This window comes from Saccopteryx bilineata, chromosome 4, assembly GCF_036850765.1.
Source record: "Saccopteryx bilineata isolate mSacBil1 chromosome 4, mSacBil1_pri_phased_curated, whole genome shotgun sequence".
NCBI classification, from domain to species: Eukaryota; Metazoa; Chordata; class Mammalia; order Chiroptera; family Emballonuridae; genus Saccopteryx; species Saccopteryx bilineata.
In genome coordinates, this window is record NC_089493.1 from 10,573,829 (window position 1) to 10,594,643 (window position 20,815).

The 20,815-nt window shown below is 48.3% G+C and overlaps 1 protein-coding gene across 1 annotated transcript; it reads right to left on the reverse strand.

Annotated features, from left to right (window-relative positions):
- Positions 1-1,029: 1,029 nt before the first annotated feature.
- LOC136335302 (interferon alpha-inducible protein 27-like protein 2A) lies at positions 1,030-8,467 on the reverse strand. Its single transcript, XM_066276524.1, has 6 exons — positions 8,366-8,467; positions 7,401-7,545; positions 4,511-4,621; positions 2,771-2,800; positions 1,755-1,916; positions 1,030-1,257 (listed from the first exon to the last, which is right to left on the reverse strand). Exons 2-6 carry the CDS (start codon positions 7,507-7,509, stop codon positions 1,181-1,183), a joined length of 489 nt encoding a protein of 162 aa, XP_066132621.1. The 5' UTR covers positions 7,510-7,545; positions 8,366-8,467; the 3' UTR covers positions 1,030-1,180.
- Positions 8,468-20,815: the final 12,348 nt, after the last annotated feature.

Consider the following 20,815-nt stretch of genomic DNA (forward strand, 5'->3'; position numbering starts at 1 on the left):
AAGAGAGAGAAAGAGAGAGAGAGACCCCAGAGAACTCTCTTGTTCCTTCTGCCATGGGAAGACATTGAAAAAAGACGGCTTTCCAGGAAGCAGGATCGCACCAGACATCTAATTTACCAGTGCCTTGGTCTCTGACCTCCCAGCCTCCAGGACCAGGAGAAATAAATTTCAGTGGTCTTATAAGTCACCAGTCTTTGTGACTTGCATTACAGCAGCCCAGGTGGAAAAAGACACCGCTGTTCCACTCTGTCCTCTGGGCCCCCAGAGCCCTGGGCTGCCCTCCGGCAGTGCACAGGGCACCAAGCCGATGGCTCCTGCCTGTGGGGTCATCCTGCCACCAGACCATGAGCACTGCCTAGGGAAAGGTGGGGTGTCCTAGCACCCAGCCCAGGGCCCGACTCCCAGCCCATGCATGCTCAGAGTTTGTGAAAAAGGGGTATGAATCAACACAGGAGTGCATTTTCCCTGTGGTAAGTTTCTACACAATCTTGTTCTGGGACGAGAGGCACATTTCTCTTCCCAGGGACCTGAAGCAGGAAGGTCAGAGCCCGATAAGCTAGATTTTCCTTCGATCTGCGGGAGTAGGGAAAATCCCGGGCTGGGGTGGTGACAGCACAGAGCCTGTGCTTTGGAAGCCTGAGCCAGGCCACTTAGGAAGCAGCCGCTGGGTAGGTAGCAGCCAGGGCTAGGGTGAGTGTGCACATGTGACTCCGGCTTTCAGATAAGTGGCTCCAAACAGGCGGCCTTGCCCCCGACACCCCCCTTCCTAACTCTGCACAGAAACGGAGCCAACACTCATCCTGGACGGGATCTTTGAAGTTATTTATATCAAATCCCCATTCAGAGAGGGGAACACAGGCCCAGAGAGGAGCTGGCCTGCCCATGGCCACATTTGGGGTCAGAAACTGGGCCGGGGCAGTTTCCAGCTCAAGTACCCCAACACCTTGCGGCTCTGTGACCACACACTTTGGGAAAGAGAAGTGAGCCTCCTCCCATCTGACGACTGAGCGAGAAGGAAGGGATCCGGGAAGGGTTGTAACGTCTCACTTTTATTCCTTGGTTTTTTTTTCTGGGGATGCAGCGTTGAGCACATTATCAGCCCGGGTCTGGTGCCCACTGCATCAGGCTGGCGGGCAAAGCCCCAGCTGGTCCTCTTCTCCCAACTGAAAGCAACAGGAAGCTAAAATATGAGGGACACCAGGGCAGAGCCTGCGGTGCCCAGGATGACGTTGGATGGTGTTGAGAGCCCAGTCGCTCCTGGGGAAGAAGAGGAGGGTGAGCAGAGAGGGACCAGTAGGCAAGGACACCTCCGTGGACAGAACTGTGGGGTTGGAGTTTCCAGGGCCTCTTAGGAGGCCTGAGAACCAACCAGATGCCCCACCCAGGGCCGTCCTCGGTTTTCCCAAACCCCAGGATCTCTGCTTTAGGACAGCGGCTGCAGGAAGCTGGCCAGTAGCATGAACTCCAGGGGGGACACTGAGAGCTGGAAGCCACCTTGCTCTCCAGGGAAGGGGAGGCTGACCCAGGTGGGGCGAGGACGCTCCAAGTGACCCAGCAAACATGCCTGGGGCAGAGTCCGCTTGAACGCGCATACCCCAGGTCAGGGCTCCCTCCCTGCCTCATACATCTCGTGCGGAGAAACCGAGAGAGAGGACTTGGAGGGCGCGACAGAGGCGCAGAGAGGGCTGCTGTGGCTAGGCCCCGGGGAAACCCTCTGAGGCTCTGGCCCTTCCCGTCTCTCTGGGGACACTTACCGACAGACTGCAGAGTGGCCACCAGGCTGCCGGCGGCAATTCCACCCCCGTTTTTGATGGCAGCCACTGACATCATCTTGGCGGCTAAGGAGGAGGCGGCGATCCCTGCCCCGGTGAAGCCCATGGCGCCCAACACCGTGGGCACAGCGCTGACAGCCAAAGCTGTCCAGGGAGAGGGGCTGGGTCAAGGTGACACTCAAAGAATGGAAAACACACACACACAAGGTCACTCAAGCTCAGGGGGCCTCAACGGGGTGGACTCTGAACTTGGGAGAGATGACAGGCCTGGCCAGCAGTCACCAGACAAAGTAGGGAAAGCAGGATGGACTATGGGTCGCCGGGGACAGGACACCAGGCCTGGCTCTGGTCTCCAGTGGACCTTCCTTGGGCAAGTGCCCTCTGCCTCTCGGTTTCTGCATTACTAAGATGCAGGACCCAGGGCAGGCTCTCAAGCTCCTTGTCTTTGCTGAGGACATCTTTCACACAAGCAAGCTTACCCAGGGGGCTAGCACAAGCAAGGGGCACATTCTGAGCTCCATGTGAACCCCAACTCCAGGGCTCCATGCTGTCACCGCAGAGCAACCCGAAGCCCCTAGGCCCCTAGGGGTCACTGAGTCAGCAGCATCTCTTCAATGCCTTGACTACGTTCTGACTCCGTGCACGTTTCACCCCGTGGGACCCTCACAATAGCCCGAAACGACCAACCCTGGCCCGTATGTCAGAGGCGGAAATGGGAGCTCACAGGGGAGTTTGAAGAAATGTGAGGTCACCCAGCAGACACTCTGCAAGGAGGAAACTGAGTCCCCTGCAGGGCTGCCTCCACCCTGGAGTTTCCCAGGACACTCCCTGTTTCAGTGTCTCTGTTACTTGTTTCCTCCCCCACTCACCCCCCCATTTCCTTCCTGACCTTCCTCGTGAGGCCTGGACGGACCTGGGCAGGCACAAAGGTGGCTGCTCCCCAAGCCCCAGAGTCTGGGACAAAGGGGAACCTGAGTCCCTTTCCTACAGAGACTTACCTCCTCCGATCACAGCTACAGCAGCCTTGGCTGGAAACCAAAAGAACATTCTGTGAGTAGAGCCACACTGGCCTCCCCTCCACTCCCTGAGCCTGCGACCCACCTACAGGGAGAGGCTGCCCCAAGGCAGGGAACACAGGGGGGATGAGCCCTGCCTGACGTGCCCCACGTCCCCCCATCTGTGGGATTTCCCGGGAGGGGGCTGGCTGCACAGCCCCGAGTTTGGCGAGGACGGCTGGGGAGTCTGATTGTCAAGGAGGAAGACCTGTCCCCGGTGAGTGGGCAGCCTTGGCCTAAACTTATCTGGAAACGGGGTTTGAGGTCCTTGTGCCCCCAAACTCAGTCATCGGATACTGTTTTGGTTTGATCTGTATGCTGACCAGTTGGTTAAAGGTTTGTGGGGAGATCAGAAGTTGTCTTTTTCTTTCTCTGTCTCCAAAGCCAGGTTTGGTTAAAACCAAGACCAAGATGAAAACTAACAAAACCCCACAAGCCACTGCTGCCTTCCTTCTCAGCAAAGGTGGAACCCTTGGCCAAGAAATGGAGGGCAGGCAGTTGGACTGGGGCAGGGAGAGGCGAAGGGGATAGGTCTCCGAGCCAGGGTGTTCGTTCATCTAAGATCAAGTCAGTGTTTGCCTAGTGGGGTATTATACAAGCTTCAGACGGCAGTCGGTCCTCATGCAGAGAGGACACGCTTCTTTTGCACAGCCTGGCTGACGCCAGGCCAGCACTTGAATGCTTGAATGCTACTCGAGAGCAATGTCTGACTGAGTCAGATGCTCCTGATTCCTCAGGGCCTGGCTTGTTGCCCCCTCCTCCAGGAAGCTACCCAGATCCTCCATTCAGAACTCATCCTTACTCCCGAGGCCAGAGCCGCTCAAGCACTGGACCGTATTTTAGCGTGTGAGGGCCTAGCTCTCCAATGCCATGGGCCCCTGGGGAGCAGGCAGGGGTCTTGGTCTGCAGAAGCCATAGTGGCCAGCACTGCGATCTTTCAATGGGAGGAGGAGTGTTAAAGATGGTGAGAGGTGCAGGAGTGAGCTCAGCCAGCTCCCGGGGGAAGAGCCTGGAAGCGACAATGGAGAAAGCCAAGAGAGAAGGGGTGCATAAGCCAAAACTGAGTTGTCAGAGGGGCCCCCCTGGGTGTACGAGCCAAAGACTCAAGACTCAAGAGCCTGGCTAGACATACTTGCTGCTTAACCTTATCGCTTGGTAAGGGAGGTGATGCCAGCCTAGGCCCCGACCTCACGAGGCCCAGGGATAAATGGGTGCTGCCTGACACCCTACCTGCTGGGCAGCCCCAGTTGTCACCCGTTGGAAGGGTGGCCTGGCTCTTCTGAGCGGTTCCGAGCCTGCCCTGCCGTGAGGCCTCTGCTTGGGCATTTGCATTTTCTCTAAACCTCAGTTCCCAGCAGCCTAACCCTCCCCCTTCCTGCTCAGGGCTCCTGCACAAGGGTTTCTTCCTCGGAAACTAGGAGGCAGTGTGATCTTCAGCTGGGGTGGTTAGGAGAATTAAACAAATTGCTAAATGTCGAGTGCTAAGCCTTGTGACTAGGACATCACGGCGTTTGAGACAATCTAGCTGTTGTTATTACTTTCTTGTCATCAACTGAGGAGTCCTCTGCATTTGTGTCAAACAGGAAGGACGGTTGGCTGTGGGCCCGGCCCTACCTTTCTTGTCACACTTCCGAGTGCTCGCTGGGGACCCAGGGAGGGTGTCTGTTACACAAGGTCAGTTACCTCCAACGGGGCAAGCAGTCAGGGCCACAGCAGGGGATCCCAGTGTTCCCAGCAAGGACCCCAGGCTGGATGTAGCAGAGATCAGGGCAGCATTGGATGTCAGAGTGAGCCCTGAGGAAGAACACAGGGTGAGTGTGCAGGGGTCAGAGGTCAGGCAGTAGTCAGAGGCCCTGTTCCAGTGGCGGAATTAAAATAATTTAATAACTGGTTCTCTGCCCTAATGATCATTGTAAGTATTAAAAAAAAACAATACAGCCCTGGTCGGTTGGCTCAGCAGTAGAGCGTCGGCCTGGCGTGCTGGGGACCCGGGTTTGATTCCCGGCCAGGGCACATAGAAGCGTCCATTTGCTTCTCCATCCCCCCACCTCCTTCCTCTCTGTCTCTCTTCCCCTCCCGCAGCCAAGGCTCCATTGGAGCAAAGATTGTCCGGGCGCTGGGGATGGCTCCTTGGCCTCTGCCCCAGGCGCTGGAGTGGCTCTGGTCGCGGCCGAGCATCGCCCCCTGGTGGGCAGAGCATCGCCCCTGGTGGGCGTGCCGGGTGGATCCCAGTCGGGCGCATGCAGGAGTCTGTCTGACTGTCTCTCCCCGTTTCCAGCTTCAGAAAAATACAAAACACAATACACTGAAAGGTAGTTGTAAGGCCAGTAGGCGCCCAGTAGGCGCGGCCACCATCACAGCCACCTGGCCCACATAGGTTTACATTTGATTCGGACAGATCGTAAAGAAACAGTTGAGCCAAGAACAGGTGAGCCATTTTCCTTTTTCTAGCTCGTAACGGCCAATGCGTAAAAAACAAACACACGGGGCACCAAAATCACAATATTCTCCGGTTCCACAGCTAGGAGAATCCTTCCGGTTTTCCTAGAATCAAAGGCGTACTAGCCTCACTCAGTGCTCTTCACCTCTGTTCCCCACCTCCTTCTCCTTGCAGGCCTCCATCATGGCTGCTTGCCCCCTCCGCCCCCAAGTGGCCTCTCCGCCCTGCTACAACATGGGCCCCTCCTCTCTCCAACAACCTCTCTCTCTTCTCCAATGGCCTCCTAGTTCCTCCTTTTAAAACTTTTGGTGAGAAAGCCCTCCCCCCCACACACATTAGTATAACCCAGTCCCTTCCCAATCAGGAAGGTAATCAGCGCTGTCCCAGGTGGGCATCGCCATCTTTTACTAAGAGTGAATAAAACCAAAAAAAAAATAAAGATTTTACAACTCATTTGTCCGACAGTAGTTTATTATTTCATGCATTTATTTTATTTTTTATTTTTTTAAATTTTGCCCTGGCCAGACAGCTCAGTTGGTTTTTTGTTTGTTTGTTTGTTTTTTTAAGATTTTACTTATTCATTATAGAGAGGGGAGAGAGAGAGAGAAAGGGGGAGGAGCTGGAAGCATCAACTCCCATATGTGCGTTGACCAGGCAAGCCCAGGGTTTTGAACCGGCAACCTCAGCATTTCCAGGTTGACGCTTTATCCACTGTACCACCACAGGTCAGGCCTATTTCATGCATTTAAGACTTAAATAAGAACAATAAAAGAGGTACACAAAACTAGATTATAACAGTTTTAAAATGTTAATGAAAAAAATATTAAATAATACCTGACAAAAAACAATCAAAGTGTTATTTAAGATATTTCCATACTGTTTCTTGACTGGTGTCCTCACTTGCAATTTGTTTCACCTATGGATGGAATGAACATGACTGCGGATGCTTAGACTATGCTATTGGGCAGAGGAACATTAAAAAAAAGTAAGGAATGTAAATTTGTGATCTCCACATTGGGCGGCTGCCCAGGCGCTCACCTCAGAGAGAACCCTGCTTACTAGTGCCATTTTAACAACCGGTTCGCCAAACTCAACAAATAACTAGGCATCAGTTCTGCCGAAATGGTGCGAACCGGCTGAATGCCATCACTGCTCTGCCCCCCCCCATTCCATACTATGCTATTTGTGCTGGTAGGGGTTGGAGGACCCCTGCCCCCCCCAGGGGAGAGGAAGGTAAATGGTGTTGGGTGCACACGGGATCACTTTGCAGCAGGTGGAAGCGAGTTGTGGATGCTTACCTAGCGACATGGACAGATAAAAAAAACATGGGTTTTTCGTGCAAAACAAAAAAAAGGCAATAGAATGAAATACACAACTCACTATTTACTTACTTCTATAAGTAAATGAAAACACGTGGAAACAGAAAATACCCATTTTGCAAAAACTGTGTACGAAAAACAGATCCACATCATCCAAACACGTATTAGGAAGCCCAGTCCCTAGCTCATTACCTTTGTTTCTCTCTCTAAGCTCAGAGCTCAGAGGGCCCCCCTGCCTCTGTAACCTGTTTCCTGAGCTCCAGGGCCCAGCTGGCTGACTTCCACTACGTCTATAACTTCCTAAAGAATCTTTATCTTATCGTTTGGGAATTTTATTTTATATTTTTTTACCCCAAGAGGGGACTCACATAAACTAACAAAGAAAATAGGCCCAAACTGAAGAATTTCATAAAAATCAATGCTCTAGATCTGAGAACCCAAGATTACAAACTGCTACAAAAGGCTGGTTGGAAGCATATGTTAAAAACAACTAAAGGAGGTAAATTGTGGTGGGAAATCCAGGGGAGAGAGAGCGAGGTGGACCCAGGCCAGTCCCTTCTGTCGGGGGCGGGCAGGGGAGACCCAGGCCCAGTGGAAGGGGCTCAGTCCCCCTGAGCCTCCGCCAGGTCCTGCCTCCCTCTGGCCCTTCTCAGAGAGACAGACAGCCAGGACAGACACCCACGGGGACGACAGGACAGGGGAGAGAGGCCACTGTGGGGTGCCCCCCGCTGCACCCCCACAGGTCCCTGAGCAGGACCTTGTGATCTGCCTGCCTCCTTGCCCCCCTCCCGTCAGCCCTCCCAGGAGCACTCACCCATTGAGGACAGTCCCGTCAGGACACTGCCCGAGGCTGCCACACCGGCTTTGGCCAGGCTCCCTGCTGACAGTATCTTGGCGACAGAAGAGGCTACGAGGGCTTCCATGGCGCTTCAAGTAATAAGCACCTGGCCGAGGCGAACCTGCATGAAGGACAAAGCTTCAATCGGGGACGGGATGCTGAGACTGGGGCCTCCCCCACGCGGATAGAGGGGTTTCTCTCCGCTGGCGGTGGGCAGGCCCGGGAGGGGGCCGGAGGTGGGGCTTGGGAGTGGGGGAGGACCTGTTGGTGGCAGGAGGGGTAGAGGGGTGGATCTTATTTCCCCAAGCCGGGGGCTTCCTTGCTCCTGAAAACACCAGCAAACAAGTGCCTCAGAGACTTCTGGGACTCCTTTAAATCTCCACAGAGCCATGAAAAAGCCACGAAAATTTCGATTACCAAAAATTAGGAAATCAGAACCAATTTTGTTTTTAAGGTTACTCTGGGTTCCTGCTTTGGTGCAGTCTCCTCGCTAAGACAATGAGAAAGATGAGATTACCATCGTCCTTTCCTAAACGAAAACACTGTCTGGCACAGAGCAGGTGAGTGAGCCACCCAGGATCACAGGGCTTTGTATGTCAAAGTGCCACCCGGCCCAGGGCCAACTGCTTCCAAAGCTCAGGCACGGGATGGCTCTGATCCAGTGCCTCCTAAACCTAATTGCTGTCTTCCGCACCCCCACTTATCTCACCCCAACCCAGGAATGGATGAGGCTCATTGTCTCCAGAGTCCCAGAGCCCAGGGACAGGTGGGGGTTTGAGTCCCTTCCCTCCCAAGACTGGCGGCAGCCGCCCAGATGAGGAACAAAAGCACGTTCTGTGAGTGGGCTCACACGGGTCTCCCGTCCACTTCCTGAGCCCACTGCCCACCCCAGGTGGGAGGCTAGGGAACGGAGCAGCCCCCACCACCCCTCCGGATCTTACCAAGAGAAGAGGGTTTTCTGAAATGCAGAACTGACCAGAATCCACTTGGCTGGAGGGCTTTTATTTCCACACCATCCTGAGCTGCTCCACCCCCTAGGGCTGCAAGCCCAAGATAAGGAAAGTTTTGTTTTACAGGAAAATGAAACTATGTTTTGCAGGAAACATGTTTGTATAAATATATATAAACAGTAGCTGGCATTTTCAGGAGGGAAGAAGCTGCCAGCTGGAAAATCTAGTTATAGAGATGGAATCTGACCACTATATCCACCACTGTTGGTTAATGGAAGATACTTTTGTCACTTAATGCAGGGAAGGGGTGTGCTCTATGCATAATAAAAGTCACAAGAAATCTGATCAAAGATATATAATAAAAGGATAAATACTTATTTTTAATGGAGACGAGAAGGTGGGTTTCAGAATAGCATTGATCCTTGCAATGAACAGCTGTTCTGTTATTCCAAAGATCTATACTGAAGGCCCACCATGCCAGATACTGATCTAGGTACTGAGTTAGAGCAGGGATCAAACAAACCCAAAATTTGTGTCCTCATGGAGTTTATAAGCTGTAAGGGGTGATGAAATAAGATAAATAACTGAATGAACAGTGTACAATTTGAATAAGTACTAAAGCAAAAAGGGGCATGCCCCGGACCAGCGCGGCTCCTAATAACGGTGCTGAATTAAGGAAACACACTTATCAAAACTTAGCAAACACACTTACCAAAACAAAAGCGATGGGGCCTGCCTGGAAGATTCTTCAACATGCCTGGCAGTATCTGAGTGCCCCATAGCCCGTTTGCTTTATTATATAGCCATATGCAAATCAAGGACCCTGATACAAAGCTGCACATCCAAGACTAAGACAGGAACTCTCCCAAGGCATAAAACAGGATGCATTAGTGAAATCTACCAACATCTGAAAACAAACAAAGAGTCAGAGGAAGGGCATGTATATTGCTTCCAGTAACCCAAGGAAGCAAGTGGAGTGGATGCAAATACTCAGCATTATAGCCAATATGGAGGTGAAGGGGGGAGAACTTAGCCTTTTGCTAAGCCTCGAATCTAACAATGGCTTTTTGCCATTTAAGGTCCACAACAGAGGCAGAGGAGGAATGTCACTCCAGGCAGAAGGAACAGAGATGGCAAAGAGTCCAGATATGAGAGGTAGAAAGAGGGAGGGAGGCAGGAAGCGGTGTCAAAGTTTAACAAGGAGCCAACCAGGCCGTTTGAAGCCTCACAAGCCATTGCAAGGACTTGACCTCGTGCTCTGAGCAAGATGGGAGGCGATGGCAGCGCCTGACACAGAGAGATGCCAAGCTCAGGTTCACTATGGCTGCTGCCTTGAGAACGAACTGAAAATAAATGTCTGTCATTTAACTTTAAATATTCAGCATGGGAAGAGTTGTATGCACCTGTCATTTTCTCTGGTTTCGGCTACACTGGGATGGAGATCTGTAGCCCTGTTCAGGATTCCTCACACCTCCCATGATCTTTCAATGCCAGAGAATCTACTAATTCACACAATGACTGTGTCTGGGTGGAGTTAGGAGTCTCAACATCCTAACAATGTTTTGGGTGGGGGTGTACATCCTGGTTCTGCAGGTGTGTTCAGAACAGGTGTTAAGGCTTAAATCACTTCAGGTTGAAGGACATCTGATCAGCATAATCTAGCGGATAAGGGTTTTATCCAACAATTCTCTAAAGTTTCAATAGTAAATTCAACTTCTGCTAAAGCTCCTACCACCATTCTTCCCTGCTCATTCTCAGATGATCACTTCTTCTTTTTTTTTTTATTGTTTGAATTTTTTATTTTATTTATTTATTTATTTATTTTTATTAAATTTAATGCAGTGACATTGATAAATCAGGGTATATATGTTGAGAGAAAATATCTCTAGATTATTTTGACATTTGATTGTGCTGTATACCCCTCCCCCAAAGTTAAATTGTCTTCTGTCACCTTCTATCTGGTTTTCTTTGTGCCCCTCCCCTCCCCTAACCCCTCTCTCCTTCTTCACCCCATCCCCCCTCCCCCAACCCCCCAACCCTGTTGCCATCCCATTCTTGTTCATGTCTCTGAGTCTCATGTTTATGTCCCTTCTATGTCTGGATTCATCTTAGTTTTTTTTCTGATTTACTTATTTCACTCTGTATAATGTTGTCAAGGTCCATCCATGTTATTGTAAATGATCCGATGTCATCATTTCTTATGACTGAGTAGTATTCCATAGTATATATGTACCAAAGCTTTTTAATCCACTCGTCCTCTGACGGACACTTGGGCTGTTTCCAGATCTTCGCTATTGTGAACAATGCTGCCACAAACATGGGGGTGCATTTCTCCTTTTCGAGCTGTTCTATAGTGTCCTTGGGGTATATTCCTAAAAGTGGGATAGCTGGGTCAAAAGGCAGTTCGATTTTCAGTTTTTTGAGGAATCTCCATACTGTTTTCCACAGTGGCTGCACCAGTCTGCATTCCCACCAGCAGTGCAGGAGGGTTCCCTTTTCTCCACATCCTCGCCAGCACTTATTCTGTGTTGTTTTGTTGATAAGCGCCATTCTGACTGGTGTGAGGTGATATCTCATTGTGGTTTTAATTTGCATTTCTCTAATGATTAGTGATGTTGAGCATTTTTTCATATGCCTATTGGCCATCTGTATGTCCTCTTTGGAGAAGTGTCTATTCATCTCTTTTGCCCATTTTTGGATTGGGTTGTTTGTCTTCCTGGTGTTGGGTTTTACAAGTTCTTTATAAATTTTGGTTATTAACCCCTTATCAGACGTATTGTCAAATATGTTCTCCCATTGTGTAGTTTGTCTTTTTATTCTGTTCTTGTTGTCTTTAGCTGTGCAAAAGCTTTTTAGTTTGATATAGTCCCATTTGTTTATCCTGTCTTTTAATTCACTTCCCCGTGGAGATAAATCAGCAAATATATTGCTCCGAGAGAAGTCCGAGAGCTTATTGCCTATGTTTTCTTCTAAGATGTTTATGGTTTCACGGCCTACATTTAAGTCTTTTATCCATTTTGAGTTTATTTTTGTGAGTGGTGTAAGGTGGTGATCTAGTTTCATTTTTTTGCAGGTAGCTGTCCAGTTTTCCCAACACCATTTGTTAAAGAGGCTGTCTTTACTCCATTGTATTTCCTTACCCTCTTTGTCAAATATCAGTTGTCCATAGAACTGTGGGTTTATTTCTGGGTTCCCTGTTCTGTTTCATTGATCTATATGCCTGTTCTTATGCCAGTACCAGGCTGTTTTGAGTACAACAGCCTTGTAGTATAACTTGATATCAGGAAGTGTGATACCTCCCACTTTATTCTTCTTTTTTAAGATTGCTGAGGCTATTCGTGTCCTCTTTTGGTTCCATATAAATTTTTGGAATATGTGTTCTATATCTTTGAAGTATGTCATTGGTATTTTAATTGGTATTGCATTGAATTTATAGATTGCTTTGGGTAATATAGACATTTTAATGATGTTTATTCTTCCTAGCCATGAGCACGGTATATGCTTCCACTTGTTTGTATCTTCCTTGATTTCTTTTATCAATGCTTTGTAATTTTCCGAGTACAAGTCTTTAGTCTCCTTGGTTAAGTTTACTCCTAGGTACTTTATTTTTTTGGTTGTAATTGTGAAGGGGATTGTTTCCTTAATTTCTCTTTCTGACTGTTCATTGTTGGTGCATAAAAATGCTTCTGATTTCTGAGTATTGATTTTATATCCTGCCACTTTGCTGAATTTATTTATCAGGTCCAGTAGTTTTTTGACTGAGACTTTAGGGTTTTCTATATACAATATCATATCATCTGCAAATAATGATAGTTTTACTTCTTCTTTTCTAATATGGATGCCTTTTATTTCTTCTTCTTGTCTGATTGCTGTGGCTAGGACTTCCAGGACTATGTTAAATAAGAGTGGTGAAAGGGGGCACCCCTGCCTTGTTCCTGATCTTAAGGGTATTGCTTTTAATTTTTTCCCATTGAGTATGATGTTGGCTGTGGGTTTCTCATAGATGGCTTTTATCATGTTGAGGTATGTTCCCTGTATTCCCACTTTGCTGAGAGTTTTGATCATGAATGGGTGCTGGATTTTATCAAATGCTTTTTCTGCATCTATTGAAATTGTCATATGGTTTTTCTCCTTCTTTTTGTTTATGTGATGAATCACATTGATTGATTTACGAATATTGTACCAGCCTTGCCTCCCCAGAATAAATCCCACTTGATCATGGTGTATGATTTTTTCCATATATTGTTGGATCCGGTTTGCTAATATTTTGTTGAAGATTTTAGCATCTATATTCATCAGAGATATTGGCCTATAATTTTCTTTCTTTGTGTTGTCTTTGCCTGGTTTTGGAATCAGAATTATGCTCGCCTCATAAAAGGAGCTTGGAAGTCTTCCTTCCTCTTGAATTTTTTGAAATAATTTGAGAAGGATAGGAGTTAGTTCTTCTTTGAATATTTGGTAGAATTCCGTTGTGAAGCCATCGGGCCCCGGACTTTTCTTTGTTGGGAGTTTTTTGATAACTGTTTCGATCTTATTTGTTGTAATTGGTCTGTTTAGGTTTTCTGATTCTTCCAGATTGATTTTTGGAAGATTGTATGTTTCAAGGAATTTGTCCATTTCATCTAGGTTGTCTAGTTTTTTGGCATACAGTTCTTCATAGTATTCTCTTACAATATTTTGTATTTCTGTTGTGTCAGTTGTTATTTCTCCTCTCTCATTTCTTATTTTATTTATTTGAGTCCTCTCTCTCTTTTTCTTGGTGAGTCTACTTAAAGGTTCATCAATCTTGTTTACCTTTTCAAAGAACCAGCTCCTAGTTTCATTGATCCTCTGTATTGTTTCTTTAGCCTCTATGTCATTTATTTCTGCTCTGATCTTTATTATTTCCTTCCTTCTACTACATTTGGGCTTTACTTGCTGTCCTTTTTCTAATTCTTTTAGATGCAGGGTTAAGTTGTTTATTTGAGCTTTTTCTAGCTTCTGAAAGTGTGCCTGTAGTGCTATGAACTTCCCTCTCAGCACTGCTTTCGCTGTGTCCCATAAATTTTGAGTTGTTGTATGCTCATTGTCATTCATTTCTAGGAATTTTTTTATTTCTTCTTTGATCTCATTCTTAATCCATTCATTATTTAACACCCTGCTATTTAGTTTCCATCTGTTTCAGAATTTTTGAGCTTTTCTGCTGTGATTCATTTCTAGTTTCATGCCGTTGTGATCGGAGAAAGTGCTTGATATGATTTCAGTCTTCTTAAATTTGTTGAGAGCATTTTTGTGCCCTAACATGTGGTCTATCCTAGAGAATGTACCATGAGCACTTGAAAAGAATGTATATTCTGCTACTTTAGGGTGAAAGATTCTGAAGATATCTATTAAATCGAGTTGATCTAGTGTTTCCAATAAGTCTGCTGTTTCTTTGTTAATTTTCTTTCTTGAGGATCTATCTAGTGATGTTAGTGGGGTATTGAAACCCCCTACTATTATAGTATTGCTGTTGATCTCGCCCTTTAAATCCATCAGTCTGTTTTATATATTTGGGTGCTCCTATATTAGGTGCATAGATATTTATAATAGTTATATCTTCCTGTTGGATTACTCCCTTTATCATTATGTAGTGGCCTTCTTTATCTCTTACTATATCCTTTGTTTTAAAGTCCAATTTGTCTGATATAAGTATTTCTACCCCAGCTTTTTTTTCATTTCCGTTTGCATGAAATGTTTTTTTCCATCCTTTTACCTTCAATCTATGTGTGTCTTTTGTTCTAAGGTGGATCACTTCTTAATTCATTAAGAAATTAGATGCGGCCCTGGCCGGTTGGCTCAGTGGTAGAGCGTCGGCCTGGCGTGCAGAAGTCCCGGGTTCAATTCCCGGCCAGGGCACACAGGAGAAGCGCCCATCTGCTTCTCCACCCCCCCCTCCTTCCTCTCTGTCTCTCTCTTCCCCTTCCGCAGCTGAGGCTCCATTGGAGCAAAGATGGCCCGGGAGCTGGGGATGGCTCCTTGGCCTCTGCCCCAGGCACTAGAGTGGCTCTGGTCGCAGCAGAGCGACGCCCTGGAGGGGCAGAGCATCACCCCCTGGTGGGCGTGTGGGTGGATCCCGGTGGGGCGCATGCGGGAGTCTGTCTGACTATCTCTCCCCATTTCCAGTTTCAGAAAAATACAAAAAAAAAAAAAAAAAAAAAAAAAAAAAAGAAAAGAAATTAGATGCAATCAGAAAAGAATTCTCTTCCCAATGCCAAGTCCACCCACCTCCAGCATCTGCACCCATAGACTCTGCCTCACGTCCATTGCTAGGGGTGGGCTATCCTGGCTCCTATGATTTCATCCAACTCAAAGACATTGAACTTGCAACTATCCGCTCTCTGTCCTGGATTTCTGAGAATGAGCCTGGCCGTGTTCCTGGAGGGGCTGGCTCAAGTGTTCAAAACAGCTCCAGCCGGAAGGAAGCACAGCCCAAGCCAGGCTGTGAGGCAGGAAATGAGTTAGGTTTCACTTTCCCAAGAAACCGAAACCACACTTCTCACCACTTTTTCCTAGTTAAGGGAAAACTCTAGTTGTTATAGGGATAAACTTTCCAATCACTTTGTGACCCCAAGCTCTCACCAAGTGTCATTCAACTTCTCTGCTGCCATCACAACAAACTGTTGAAAAAGATGTGTGTGGCCCTGGCCGGTTGGCTCAGCGGTAGAGCGTCGGCCTAGCGTGCGGAGAACCTGGGTTCGATTCCCGGCCAGGGCACACAGGAGAAGCGCCCATTTGCTTCTCCACCCCTCCGCCACGCCTTCCTCTCTGTCTCTCTCTTCCCCTCCCGCAGCCAAGGCTCCATTGGAGCAAAGATGGCCCGGGCGCTGGGGATGGCTCTGTGGCCTCTGCCCCAGACGCTAGAGTGGCTCTGGTCGCAACATGGCAACGCCCAGGATGGGCAGAGCATCGCCCCCTGGTGGGCAGAGCATCGCCCCATGGTGGGCGTGCCGGGTGGATCCCGGTCGGGCGCATGCGGGAGTCTGTCTGACTGTCTCTCCCTGTTTCCAGCTTCAGAAAAATGCAAAAAAAAAAGATGTGTGTATCTGCCTCTTTCTCACCTTAGAGGTGCTTTTAAAATACGCACTGTTTATAATAGGAAATATATTCAGGCATCAAAAAAAAACAAACTATAGATAATAATGCAACACTTATTTGCCTGCCACTCAGGTCAAGAACTCAAACGATATAGATGTAATGAACACGACCCGAGGACCTCCTCCTCCTCTCCTTTCTCAGCTCCATCCCCACAGGTAACCACTCTCCAGAATTTATGGTCAATTCTTCCCAAGCATGGCTTTATGCTTCTACCTCAGATGAATGCTCAGGGCAGAACTTCCCTGGCAATCACTGAATGTTCATGGGTGTTTCGGCTGAGGTTCAAAGACAGGGAGCAGTACATTAATGTGCCAAGAACCTCCATCCACTTCCTAACCTTTCCCGAGAGGGTATGTGAAGAAACTGTGCTAGTTTTAAAAGAAGTAGAGGAATTAAATAGCAGAGACTGGAGAGGAAGGAAAAAGAAAGGGAGAGAGAATTGGTGGGTTGGGCTTTTCTAAACCCCAGGGTGAATTGGAGAGCAAGGGGTCTACCCATCTGCACCTTAGCCGGACCCCCTGGAAAACTTGACATGAACCCCTTGAGATTTGAGGGAAGCAAAGCAGGTGTGTCAGTTGGGCCTATAACGACTAAAGGCAGGAGGCTGTGCCTTGCAGGTCTCCCTAGGGCAGGAGAGCAAGGGGACAACTCTAGGCGTCAGCTGCCCCTTTGGAGTTTGTGGGCCAGACGTGGCACCAGACCAGTGGAGCTGGAGGAACTTGGCCATGATCACCATGTGTGGGATCGAGGGGATGCAGGAGGGATGGATTGTTGGAGAACAGCGGCTACAACAGAATTAGAGGTGTCCAGCCAGGCAAGGCTCCCCCTTGTCAAGGACCCTGCAGATGAGTGAACCCTGCTGACAGGAGGACGCAATAGCCTGCAAAGAAAGTTAACAGTTTGAACCTCTGCCATCAGAGGGGGCAAAAGACAGATGGCGACAGCATCGTTGGTGTGTCTGGTCCAGGCACTTGCTCTGGGGTTGCATAAGAATTGAAACCCTCACAAAGTTAAGTATTTTAACTTTCACAACAACCACATGAAGAAATATTATCTCCACTTTCCAGATGCACTTTTATAATTCCTGCAGAGAGTTCTCTGGACCCTTTCTCTTTCCCTGACACCCCCACCCCTGCATCCACTGCCTCTTTTTATTATTATTATTATTATTATTATTATTATTGTACTTTTCTGAAGCTAGAAACGGGAAGAGACAGTCAGACTCCCACATGCGCCCGACCGGGATCCACCCGGCACGCCCACCAGGGGGCGATACTCTGCCCCTCCGGGGCGTCGCTCTGTTGCGACCAGAGCCACTCCAGCGCCTGGGGCAGAGGCCACAGAGCCATCCCCAGCGCCCAGGCCATCCTTGCTCCAATGGAGCCTCGGCTGCGGAAGGGGAAGAGAGAGACAGAGAGGAAGGAGGGGGGGAGGGGTGGAGAAGCAGATGGGCACTTCTCCTGTGTGTGTGCCCTGGCCGGGAATCGAACCAGGACTTCTGCATGCCAGGCCAACGCTCTACCACTGAGCCAACCGGCCAGGGCCTCCACTGCCTCTTTACGGGGTCTCCACAGCTAGGTGGATGCCCCTCTTGGCTGACTCTTTTTGAGACAGCGCAAGCCCCGTTCTCTTTCCAAGCTTCTATGCAACCCTCAGAAATGCAGCTTCTTCCAACAGCGTCTTCTCCCCTGCTCCCTGTGGACCCACAGCCCCAGACGGACTCCACCAGGCAGGCAACAGACGCAGGCCTCACAGATCTCACACCCCTATCCCCTGAGGCTCCAAGAGAGGAACCCAGAAAAGCCAAAGCACCTGGAAGCGCTCCGTGGAAACTCCAGGACAGAGGTCTCTGTCTTATGAACCCGTGTCACAGCCCTAGAGCAGGAATGGACCCTCAACAAATATTTATTGAGTGAATTCCTTTTACAGCATCCTCCCCAGTGAATCCCAAGCGCTCCTCTGCCAAGGCCAGATGCGGGTGCTGGGTGCTGGTGGTCACAGGGCTGTGACACTCCTACAGCAAACCCTGGGTAGGCATGGCCAGCAGCTCTTTTTGGAAGGGGGGGCCCTTGTCCCCCACTGTTCTCAGCTTCAGATGTTGAGATTTCTCCAAAATACGAAACTTTAAAAATATATATATATCCAGCTACACAAGTATTAGTAAAATAGGGAAAAGGCTAAAGTATGGTGTATTATTACCATAGAATATTAAGCAGTAATTAAAATAAGGAAAAAGATTTATAGAATAGAAAAAGGCCAGCTACAGAACAATATGTATGAGGTATATCAACAAAACTACGTCAATAAGAAGACACAAAACAGTACTGCATAAAATGTTTTATATAGAGATCTAATATCTGTCTCCTGTCTATCTATCTATATCTATCATCTATCTATCTATCTATCTATCCATCTATCTATATCTATCATCTACCTATCTATATCTATTATCTATATATCTACCTACCTATCATCTATCTATCATCTATTTATCTATCATCTATCTATCTATCTATCTATCTATCATCTATCTATCTATCATCTATCAATAGAAATCACTTTAGTGGGCACAGAAAGCACTTACCAAGTTGTAGCAGCCCTCACGTCTGGGAGGGAGAGACTGATCATGGATGAGGATGGCTGTCAGATCCAAAGAGATGTACCCTTCACTGTAGTAATTTAGATATTTAAGAGCAGAATGTCTGAATATTTCTTAGGTTATTTTTTTAAATGAACTTTATTTTTTAGAGCACCTTTAGGTTCATAACAAAATTTAGGTTCACAACAGAGTTTTTCCCTGTATTCTCTGCCCCCACATACGTAAAGCCTCTGCCATTAGCATTACCCACGTTAGGTAATTTAAATGCCATAAAATGTTGATGTTCATCAGAAAATAATACAATCCCACTTTGTAAAATCAAAAAATAAGAAGACAGAAACCTGCTCACGGCCTGCCTTCAGAGTCACCCGTCTCTTTCTGCATTGCTGAGGCAGTAGGAAGATTTTAGGAAGACAGAGAAAGACGCAGCCGCCTGGCTAGGAGCCTGCTTTGGTTTCCCCAAGGGCCATTGGAGGCCCAGTCTCCCCTCCGAGGACAGCCCTGATGCTGTGTCTGGGAGACAGTCACTGTCTTTGTCCACTCCTATCCTCTTTCAGACAGGAACCTACTTCCGTTCCAGGTCCTGGAGTCCCTGCCGTGACCCTGGGCTTGCCCAGACCTTGGGCTCTCCCCCCAGCCTCCAAAGCTGAGCCCAGAACGACCGAAACCTATCACCACCCTTTTGGCCGAAGTCATTGGTTGAGGGGTGAGCGGATGACTCCACTGTCATCTGTTACGAGCAGGAACCTTTACCAGAGGTATTTGGAAGAGAGGCTTCTTTGCTCTTCAGCAGAAATTTCATGGGAATATGTCCTTGAGGAAGACATGAATGAAGCACCCGGTAGCCTCCGGAGCCTGCTAACAGCCACCTTGTAACAGTGAGACTTGGCAGCCACAGGATGAAGGCGATAACTTAGAAAGCAGAGGAGGGATAGAAAAAAAACAAAACAAAACAAGTCCTTGGCATCAGTTTTGTGTTGCTGAATCAAACCTTGGCTGAAGCTTTCTTACCTTTGTCTTTTCAGTTCAATAAAGCCAGTAAAACCACTGGAAACCCACACCAGTTGTAGTCAAGTTTCTATAACTTACAACTATATAATCTTAGATTAAATGGCTCCTCCTTCAGGAAGTTTCCTCAGATAGCAACAATCCTAATTCCTACTTTCTCTGGCCTCCGTGCTCTATAGCAGTGGTAGTCAACCTGGTCCCTACCGCCCACTAGGGGGCATTCCAGCTTTCATGGTGGGCGGTAGCAGAGCAACCAAAGTATAAATAAAAAGATAGATTTAACTATAGTAAGTTGTTTTATAAAGATTTATTTTTCCCTGGCCGGTTGGCTCAGCGGTAGAGCGTCGGCCTGGCGTGCGGGGGACCCGGGTTTGATTCCCGGCCAGGGCACATAGGAGAAGCACCCATTTGCTTCTCCACCCCCCCCTTCCTCTCTGTCTCTCTCTTCCCCTCCTGCAGCCAAGGCTCCATTGGAGCAAAGATGGCCCGGGCACTGGGGATGGCTCCTTGGCCTCTGCCCCAGGCGCTAGAGTGGCTCTGGTCGCGGCAGAGCGACGCCCCGGAGGGGCAGAGCATCGCCCCCTGGTGGACAGAGCGTTGCCCCTGGTGGGCGTGCCGGGTGGATCCTGGTCAGGTGCATGCGGGAGTCTGTCTGACTGTCTCTCCCCGTTTCCAGCTTCAGAAAAAAAAAAAGAAGAAAAAAAAGATTTATTCTGCCAAACTTAGCAAAAATCCAACATAAAGTACTTGGTAATTAACTATTATTATATGCTTTAACTTGCTGTAACTCTGCTTCATAAATTTTATAAAGTTACTTCCCTACTTTATAAAACACCATTACTGTGGAACTGGTGGGCGGTTAGAAAATTTTACTACTAACAGATAGAAAAGTGGGCGGTAGGTACGAAAAGGCTGACTACCCCCGCTCTAGAGCTTGATCCTCTCAATATATTGCATACATTGCCCTGTGTCGTCAATTACTATTGGTGGGCAACAATCCACCATAAAACTTAGTGACTTAAAAATATTTAACTCATGATTCAGTGGGTCAGCAATTTAGGCAGGTGGTTCTTCTGGGCCCAGCTGGGCCCTATCATATCTCCACAGTCAGCTTTGGACTGGCTTTTCAGATCTTAGCCGGGCTCATTCACACGTCGGGGGCCGTATCTAAAATAACTGGGCTGACGCTAGTTAAGAAACAAGTGTGAAGGCCAGGGTGGGGACCTCTGCTGAGGTCCTGGAGCTGACAGGTTGAGTTGAGACTCAAGCCTAACATTGGAAAAGGACTTCCAGAAGCCGGTGTGGGTTATCTGCTTGGCACACAGGAGGCAGATGCCAGGTCAGTGGGCGTAGAACACCCAACACATGGTCCAGGGCTGGGCACATAGTGGGCCTTTGGAAATTAGTGATTGGCACTAGTGCACCCCTTGGGAGTCCCCCCAGGGGCGGGAGGCCTGTTCGTCCCTGCAGGCTCTGGTCGGTCTCTTCTGGGGGCTGAGGACCCAGGGCTTTGGACCAACAGGGACAGAGCTTCCTGAAGAAATGCAGCTTCTCCACTTCCCTGGAGAGCCCCAGGGTCACCAGGCCGGCAGACACGACATCTCTAAACTTACAGAGCAGCAACTTTCAGCAGCTGTGCTGCAAGAATTTTCATTTGTATTTTATTTTTTAATTGAATTTCTTGGGGATGACATTGGTTAATAAAACTGTACAGCTTT